Genomic DNA, 9,737 nt, shown 5'->3' with positions numbered 1-9,737 from the left:
TCCAAAGTAGATGGTTCTTACCCTAGAAAAAGAAACAATTCTAAACATCTGTACTCAAAAGTCACTCTACAGTCACTAATAACTTAAGATTATTTATGCTTATATGTATTTTTTTAAGGAGTACAAGTACTGATAAGTTTATTTCTAATGTACAAGGGGAAAGTACTAATCCAGAAGAAACACTGATATATTTCTCATTTGTCTTTGACAGAAGGTTTGGTCCAAGGATTGAACGAATTCAACAATAATTTGAACATGCAGGTTTGGTGCACAGAAAAGGATGCTCATTGAAGACCTTGTTTATTGCACTTCTATCCAGCAGTATGTGTTTAGGGTTTATATAAGCAAGACACTAGACAAAAATTTCTAGAAATAACTAACTAAACTGTCTGGTGATTGGACTTTAAATTTCATCTCCCAAAAACAGGTCTTGAGCTGAGTCAGGCTCAGGCTTCAAACCGGCTTGGTCCTCCAGACTTTCTAATTCCTTACGCACTTCCTGAATGACACTGCTTTCTTCATAATCGGAAAGACTATCTCTGGGTATCAAGCTGAGAAATGGCATCTCATCCATGATTAAGGGATCTTCTTTTTCATTATTCCTGGTTTCGTTGGCAGACGGTTCACACACAGATGTAGTGCTGTGGCTGCTGGAAAAAGAGACATCTCGTCATATAGTACATCTTTCACGTTCTTTTGCTAGGTCCTTAATAAAATTCTTCATTCCCTCCCCATATGAAAGCATGTTAAATGTATAATACTGTCAGATCTACCGTACTGACTTCATAAACATCTGGTTTTTACGTGCTTGACAGCTGGAGAGTTAAAGATGAGATTTCCACATACAGAGCTAGAACAAAGATCCTAATAGCAAAAAAATGATACGGGGACACAAGATGGCAGTGGACCTCGGCACAATCTGGCCCTTCTACCTACGATCACGGTGACTAGTCCTTTCTGTTCATGTCATAATGCCAAGTTAAGGAACATGATACTCCAGCTTAAAAGGAATGCAGAAGAAACATTGTTTGCCATCAAGCTGTAGAGTTGAGAAAACTGTGAGCGTTATTTATATATTTGGTTCTAAATAGGATAGTGTAATAGCTGTATTTGCTGCTGTCTTTGTTTTGAAAAGTGGCTTCGGTTGCCTGCAAACAAACATCCCACATTTGTTGTAGGAACTTTAAAAGGGAACAAGAATGACTTATATTTGTTGACAAGAGGCAGGGGAATAGAACTTGATCACGGTGCATCCGCTATCTCTCTGCACTGCATGGGACAGAACAGGGCTACAGGTTCTTGTGACAGTGCAAGGTGACCACTGCTTGTGCCAGGCACCCTTCAACAACTGCTTACAGCTGCAGCCTCTTTCGCTGGAAACAAAGGGTAAATGAACTAAAGATGTTCCTGAAGCTTATTTTGTGTATGCTTTGAATGCTTGTATGTTTTGCTTTCTAGGAGTTCTAAGACTTCTGTTTGTGGGCAGACTATCCCCGTATTCTCTAGGATATAATCTGGTAGTTTGTGTTTATCACTCACTAGTAATATTTAGCCAAGGGCCATTTCAAGCAGAGATGTGCTGTTTCTTTTAATAAAAAATATCTGAATCTTCAAATTCAGCATGTAAATTCACAGAAGCAGCTTTATCTTACTGTCCATGCGAGTCACAGGCAGGTGGTATGCACAGTATTGCTGTATTTGTGATAACCCTAAACAGATAAATAATTCTTGTGACTATAGCTGGACAGTTCAGTTATACTCGCACCCTAATTCATTTCTGTATTTCTGTATCTTCATCTGAAATGTTTTCCTTCTTACTAGACGTGACATTTGCCGACTTACCTTCCCTGAGGTTAATGGTACTTGCACATTAACTAAAATTTTGGTGCTGGAAAGGATGGGATCAACTCTGCTTGCTTCCTTAGGTCACGTTTATGAAACAAAATGTTATCCAGTTACTTTCCATGCATGAAAAAAATGTAGAAACAGTTGGGCACAGAAGAAGAGAGAAATATTAATCTACATCTCTGTCACAGCTATGGTGTCTTGTTGAAAGTTAATGTAATGAAAATGGTAGTGTAGGAACAAACTTGGAGAGCTTATTTCATTGATAACATGTAAATTTTCTAAAAATGCTTTGACTGAAATGATCTCACTTTCTCCTAATGAAATTGCAGATAATGCAAATAACTGTCCTTTTAAAGAATTATTAAAGGCATGATATATTAAAGGTTTTAGCTTCTAGCCGACAATACGGAGTCAGCCTGCTTCCTATTCCGTGAAACTCGATACTGAAGAAGTCTGCACAGTATGAAGTGTTTCAAGTCTGAACAGCAGATTATAAGTCAGCTGTAGGGAAACTGGCTTCTCAGGTTAGTTTGAAACTGAAGGAAAGTGCAAGCAAAGATACCTTTTTTCTCTTGTGATAGAAATGACCTTCTGTACAGTTGATCAATAGTACAGGAACGTGCCTGTTTATACTTACTGCATGTATTAAAATGTCTTTAATATGTCTTACGTATGAAAGCAAGCAAAACATCTAAGAGAATCCCGATCTAACATAGAAAGTTGTGGACAAGAGCTGTATGTAGAGAATTAAATTGGAATGATGCATCTCGACAACTGTTAGTACTTTCTGATTGATTAAAAAGCAGCACCAGCCTGGTACACAAACTTAATTCACACTGGATTAAGGTGAGCAGTAAGTTTGAGAAAGTTTCAAGGCTACTGATGAGAAAAGCGGTCAAAATACTTTCTAGTGTGGAAGAATCTGCAAATTCTGCATCTATTTACCACAGAAAGAGACCCCTCAAAAATTTCAAGCAGCTTGCTTGCTTGCCCGCCCAGTTTTGATCTTTACCTCTGAGGTTGGCAGATCAAGCCACTTGCGCATGGGCATTGCTCAAGTACTCCATCGGGTTCCAGTTCCCAGGTGATCAGGTTGAGAAGTCTGTTTGAAGGATCATGGCAGGGTTCACCTTCTTCAGGTAATGGAGTGCACACAGGAAACAGTAGTTCTGCATGCCAGAGTAAATTAATTTTATGAGAAGTCGTTAACTGTCTGTCTGCTAAACTGAGATGACCTAGTCTTTAAGTCTACATGCAAGATATAAAAGGACAGACTTGACCTCCTTTTAAGTTCCCTTATGTGTTAGGGAGCCGTAACTTGATGTTCTTTCCACTAGGTGGAAGTAAGACATTTGAAGTTTATGCTTAATGAGCAAGATCAACTCCTGCTTCTTCACTACTGTCAATACAGTAGTACTGCACAACTCCATCCCTTGGAGATTTGGAAGACTGTTCTAAAACCAAGAAAACTAACATTACAGTGAATTCTTTGCAATGCAGAGCATTTATGGTTTAAAATCATATCTCTATTTTAGGACTTATTTTTTCTATTTCTTTGCAGAGGTTACAAATACAGAGCAATTGTTCAGAGACTAAATAATGAGGTTACAAGAACTACTACTCAGCCATTTAATTTGTTACAGTAACTTTACAATACACAAAGCTGTCTGCTGGCATTTGGGGCTTGGCACCCTTGTTTCTGCACGGGGTGAATTTCAACCTGTGTAAGAAATTATTTAGAAGGATAAGTCACTTGGGTTTCCTGATGCTAGTAACTTATAGTGTCAATCTTGAATTCAGCTTGTCCAGATGTTCCTATCAAACCTCCCTTCCTCCTCTTGTCTTCATTCACCTCATTTTTTTGTGGTATGGCAGAATAAAATATGTGAAGAGTTCAGAATTTAAGTTTTTAAAACAGGCTTGGTCAAAATGCATATACACACACACATATGCTTTGATGCACATGACTTATCAGTTCCTAATTCCAAAACGGATTATATCTTAAACAGTAAATGCTCCATAGTTTACTACAGTTTTATATAAAAATACACATGTAAAGAAGTCCAATCTTTATTAGGACAACCTTTTGCAATACTCTAGTGATGGAGAAAGGCCTCAAGGTTAGGCCTTACCTGAAAAACCCTAAAGCACTGCTAAAGCAGACAACCATAGAGAATAAAAATTCATTGTTATTAATCAATAGCTCTATTTAAAGTTTTAATAAGTGTTCCATCAATTTTAGTCAATATTCTTATCTATTGTATTGTTCCTTTCTGAGTTACAGGTTTGTACTAAATTTCATTTCAAGCCAAGCACTAACTTACACTCACATTAGTGTGAATGTATTATGCAGCTGAAACAATCATCATGAAGACACAGCTTGTTTGGATCCCATAGGAAATCGGGGTTACAGAAGCAGTATTACCCTCACAGTAGACTAGCGTAGTGCTACTAACACCAATGGGATGCATACTACTAATTTACTCATTGCTGCAGCATAAGCTGATTCAGTCCTGCATGGTGAAGGTAACAGGTGTTTATTTAAAAGTGCTCATTTCAGAATCAGAGTACAAAGAAATCTCTGACAGAGCTTGGCAAAACCTGTAACTGCTTTAGGCAGAAACCTGATGAAAGGGAAAAAAGAAAAAACCCTGCTCTAACCAAAACTTGCTGAAATTGAACTTATTATCATCAAAGGTCCACTATGTAATGCTCAAAATTAACAAGGAAAAGCTGAGCAGACCCATGTGCCTTTAAATGGTGTTTGAGCTTTCTCCTTTGTTTTCCTGAAATGCCCTAGTAGCCTGATCCACCAGCAGCCTGATGGCGGGACACGCAGCCCAACCAGCAGCGAAGGTACAAGGTCAACACTTGCTCATAGCAAGAGACAGGAAAAAAGCTGTCTAGAGAAGTATGTAGAAAGATGGTTGCAATTGTATCCCATCACTACAAAATTAAGGTGAACTATGCCAAAAGCAGTGAGGAACTAGTATGGGTATAAACCAGCAGAAGTTGAGCCCTGACCAGGCAGGATTTAGGACTGATTTCAGGCCTGATATTTTCTCCTCCTCTCCTCCCTTCTGTAAATCAAGTTTTGTGTTCCCATGTGGACTGACAACAAAATCTGGAACATCATTTCTCTATGTATCTTGGCTGTCCCGTCAGTATTGCATAGCGTGGTGCCCTGGAAGGCTCATATAAAACTTGGAGTATGAAATGTTATCTGTGGTCTGATTCTGATGGTCTGCTTGCTGATGGGAAGGAGAAGCCACTTTCAATAATTCTCATTAATTTCTCTTGTACGTTTTAAGTTCTCTTATTTTTGCTCTATTGGGTGAAAATTTGACACACAGCTCTGCTACTTTTGAATGACTGAGACTCTCCTTTAGAAACAGTAGATTTTTGTGCTTCTCATGCTGGTCTCATCTCTAGCGTGCAATAGGCTTTTCTTTCACCATTGTGCAGCCCTATCAGACTGTTTCTCACTCCTAATTCTATTAAACTTTTGTAATGAAGTTAACATGGTGTGCTCCACAGGCCAAAGCAGAATGACCTATTGATTCTGTAGAGATTTAACCACTTCACCCAGGCAAAAGAGCTAAATGTTAACATTCCTGTATTATAAAATGAATAGGATAAAAAGCAAAACCTCTGTACCTTTCTGAAAAGCACAGCACGTTCCAGGGTTGCAGTCATGTTGGTTCTCACAAATGGTGCCGTTCTCTCCTTTTGAAGTGGATTTCCTGCACTCACCCCAAACGCAAAGCTGGTCTCCACAGCATTCAACATCCCGTGAGCAATGCTTGCAAATGGAAAAAGCATGTGACAAAACTGTCACTCTAGCACTAATTGCATATATCAACAGCCAGCTAAACATAGAATTAGACCCTGCTCCTGAAGACAACTGCATATATGTGCTTTAAATATGTGCACGTCATACTGAACTGCTTAGGTTCTCAACTTCAAGCATACATAGACCTAATTGCCAGACAGAAACCTCCGCAGCAGAGTAACAGCACTCTTTCTATACTATTATACTTTCAATCTTACAAAAATCTAAATTATTATTTTAGCATTTACGTGAAAATTGATTAGCGGCCAGATATCCTACAGTGTAATATGGATTTCAGGACAGCCTTTTGCAATCAAAGAAAACAAAAATTAATAAATGAAACATCAATGGAAAATATTACTGATTTTTTTCCATTGTTAAATGTAGTCAGGAATTTACAATTTGTTCAGAAGGATTGCTTTCAAAGAGCAAAGCAATAAAGTCTTAGTAAAATCCAATTTTTAGCTGTAATAAGAACCAGACCTCATTTGTAATCAAGAATCTTGGGGAAAAAAATCTCTTTGAAAAAAATTTCTTTGAAAATCAGAAGTGCAAATCTCTAGCTAAAGATAGCTTTGTATGACAATTGTCCCAGTGCTTCAACTATACACACCTAATAAATCAACCTAGTAAAAGTAGTGTCTCACTTTGTTTCTTTTCTTAGGTAGTTTGATTAACATCTTAAAGATTCCTAGTAGGTCAGCTTTTTAACAGCTTTTTTTTCTGTCCGTGTAAAGCCCTGTCCGGGCAGCCAAACAAAATCAGAATTTCTTTTCCAGTGGATCCTACAGGAAATGCTTAACACAGAGCAAGAAGTAGGACTATGCTAGCACTATTAAGACCTGCTAATTAAAAAGAAAAATGTTTTGTAATTGTGGGGGTTCTAGATCAGGGATGTGATCCCACCACCTTCAGTCTGAGCTCACTTCACAACAGGAGTGTAGGACCCAATTTTTACTTTCTTCATCCTACAAATGTTCTACATGAGAACTGCAAAGAAAGGGGGGGGGGGGGGGGGTAGGTGCTAGGTCATCCCAATCTTGATTTTTAATTACTCCATGTTAACATGAAAAATTATCAGATTAGCATTTTCTAAAATACGAAGAATAAGCTTTCTTAACGACACGAGCATATATTCAGGACTTATGTTTAAGCTAGCATTCACTCCACTGAAGTCAATAGAACTCCCTGAAGTTATCAAGATAAGTATTTAAATCGTTTCAGGAACAGCCTTGTGCTTTTAGATTATTATAATCTTATTGATTACATGACTTTACAGCTTGTAGACTTAACTGTCTGCAAATGCTTTGAGGACTGAATTTGTTTCACAAGAGGCCATCAGCAGAACTTAGATGAAAAGGGACAGTCAGATAAAAGGCCTTTTTCCACAGACTGCTCTTAAACTGGATTTTCACCACAGAAAATGCCTGAACTTCTCAGGCACCTGTCACATACAGAAGATAATCTAACCATAGCTACTACCAAGAACATTTATCTTTTAGCTCAAAAGACAGGCATTTACCGCTTCCTGAGGTTCACAGATTCAAATAATGTAAGTGATCCATGTAAGAGGATCATTTACAGTAACAATTGCACTACAGCATTGTACAAGTTGTCAATGAAGGGAAGAGTGCAGGCTGCTGCAATTCTCTGTGAATCAAGAGCTGGAAATACCCAACTGTCAGCTGAGCATTAGAAGCTGGCACAGTATTTCCTCTTTGCCCATTCCACTGGCAACCTACAATGTGTTAGTTTACGCTGCCCTTAGGCCACCTAACAAGTCAAGTTTGAGTCAGGAGGAGCAGAGTGTAGGTTTTAAAGCATATGAGAACAGAAACCTTGTAACTTAGTTGTGTTAACAAGCAGAAAAAAACCCAACCCAAAACACTCTACACATCCTTTTTGAACCTCATGCAGAAAGCTTTGCATCTTGTTTTCTATGAATTCTGACTTGCTGACATTAGCAACAATAACTTAATATATTGAGTTTCTAAAGACCACATAAAATCACATCTCATTCAGGACTTACTGTATGCTGGGTTTTACAGAGCTGACACTTGTATTCAAAGGTGGAGAATTGGCAATATTTCCCTGTTTCACAGTCTTCATCAATGATACACTCCTGAAGAAAAGGATAAAAGTGTAATTTGCACTGTGTAACAGAAATCCATACCTCTTCTTGAAATACCAGAAGGTCTTGATTGATTATATTTCTTATTTGGGAACCAAGAAAAAAAGCCTGCTTCGGTTCTTCATACAACCACAGTTCTGTAATAGAACAATGCTATCTCCCTGGCATACCTAAATATTTTGGTCTCAAAGTGTTAGGTGGCTTTACTTCTTGTATAAATATTAATACCAGCAACCTCAAAAAAATAAATTATCTTGTTCTGCAGGGATATTGGGTTTGTGTGGCAAGGTTTTGGTAGCGGGGTGGCTTCTGTGAGAAGGTGCTAGAAGCTTCCCCTATGTCCGACAGAGCCAATGCCAGCTGGCTCCAAGGCTGAGCCCATCAGTGACGGTGGTAGCGCCTCTAAGATAACTTATTTAAGAAGAGGGGGAAAAAAAACCCTGCACAACAGCAATTGCAGCCAGAGAGAGGAGTGAGAATATGTGAGAGAAACAACTCTGCAGACACCAAGGTCAGTGAAGGAGGAGGTGGAGGAGGTGCTCCAGGCGCCAGAGCAGAGATTCCCCTGCAGCCCATGGTGAAGACCATGGTGAGGCAGGCTGTCCCCCTGCAGCCCATGGAGGTTAATGGTGGAGCAGATATCCACCTGCAGCGCGTGGAGGACCCCACGCCAGAGCAGGTGGGTACCCAAAGAAAGCTGTGACCCCATGGGAAGCCCACGCTGGAGCAGGCTCCTGGCAGGACCTGTGGAGAGAGGAGCCCGCACTGGAGCAGGTTTTCTGGCAGGACTTGTGACCCCGTGGCGGACCCACGCTGGAGCAGTCTGTTCCTGAAGGACTGCACCCTGTGGAAGGGACCCACGCTGGAGCAGTTCATGAAGAACTGCAGCCCATGGGAAGGACTCACATTGGAGAAGTTCATGGAGAACTGTCTCCCGTGGGAGGGACCCCACACTGGAGCAGGGGAAGAGTGTGAGGAGTCCTCCCCCTGAGGAGGAAGGAGCGGCAGAAACAATGTGTGATGAACTGACTGCAACCCCTGTTCCCTGTTCCCCTGTGCCACCGAGGGGGAGGAGGTAGAGAAATCGGGAGTGAAGTTGAGCCCGGGAAGAAGGGAGGGGTGGGGGGAAGGTGTTTTAAGATTTAGTTTTTATTTCTCATTATCCTACTCTGATTTGATTGGTAATAAATTATTTTCCCCAACTTGAGTCTGTTTTGTCTGTGATGGCAATTGCTGAGTGATCTTCCTGTCCTTATCTTGACCCATGAGCCTTTTGTTATATTTTCTCTCCCCTGTCCAGCTGAGGAGGGGAGTGATAGAGCGGCTTGGTGGGCACCTGGCATCCAGCCAGGGTCAACACACCACAGTAGGCTTTTTTTTTTTTTTGGGGGGGGGAGACATTTGCATTAAATCTATTCTACTTGTATTAGAGTACAGTTGTGATTCATTACTTGTTGGCTGTTTTTTCAGATAGGGAGCAAGATCGAAGGAAAGAGGCTACACTACAGCAGCTGCAGTAGCCAAGAGTATCTTTATGCTCTGTGGGAGACCATTCTGCAACAGTTTTCTTGATCCCAGGCCAGGTAGCTTTATGCTGTCTTTCCTCTTCCCCAGCAACATTAGTGCTGACCTCAGAAACTTTGCGGCATGGTTAGCTTCCCTAAGCCAGCAAGGACAGCCCTAAGGGAAAAAGGGAAATGTGTTTCCTTTTCCTTTTAACTGCTGCTCTGTGCCCCTTTGCAAAGGACAGACAAATTCTTCTCAGGCAAACATAAGCATCTTTGCAGTGCCTAAGCATATTTATAAGCAGCAGCTTCTATGCTGAAAAACGCAGTGCTTTCCACAGGACTGGTAATGTTAAACGTTCCTGGGACTTCATGGTAACAGCAGCGCTACCTTACAGCCAGTACTTCTGGGAAGCAGTAG

At 40.3% G+C, this 9,737-nt stretch overlaps 1 protein-coding gene across 2 annotated transcripts in view; it reads right to left on the bottom strand.

The window, feature by feature from the left end:
• Positions 1 to 9,737, bottom strand: part of DKK3 (dickkopf Wnt signaling pathway inhibitor 3) — a 30,737-nt gene continuing 21,000 nt past the window's right edge. The window contains exons 4-7 of one of the 2 annotated variants that reach the window (XM_076343976.1): positions 7,710 to 7,802; positions 5,506 to 5,650; positions 2,861 to 3,017; positions 1 to 650 (exon numbers count right to left, since the gene is read on the bottom strand). In XM_076343976.1, coding sequence (XP_076200091.1) covers positions 404 to 650; positions 2,861 to 3,017; positions 5,506 to 5,650; positions 7,710 to 7,802 — 642 coding nt within the window. In that variant the 3' untranslated portion in view covers positions 1 to 403. The remainder of the gene's footprint in view (positions 651 to 2,860; positions 3,018 to 5,505; positions 5,651 to 7,709; positions 7,803 to 9,737) is intronic. The other variant, XM_076343977.1, reaches the window with a different exon arrangement.

The sequence above is a fragment of the Aptenodytes patagonicus genome, chromosome 7 (assembly GCF_965638725.1).
Source record: "Aptenodytes patagonicus chromosome 7, bAptPat1.pri.cur, whole genome shotgun sequence".
NCBI classification, from domain to species: Eukaryota; Metazoa; Chordata; class Aves; order Sphenisciformes; family Spheniscidae; genus Aptenodytes; species Aptenodytes patagonicus.
The sequence above is the reverse complement of the archived record's forward strand: the minus strand, read 5'-3'. Positions and strand labels throughout refer to the sequence as shown.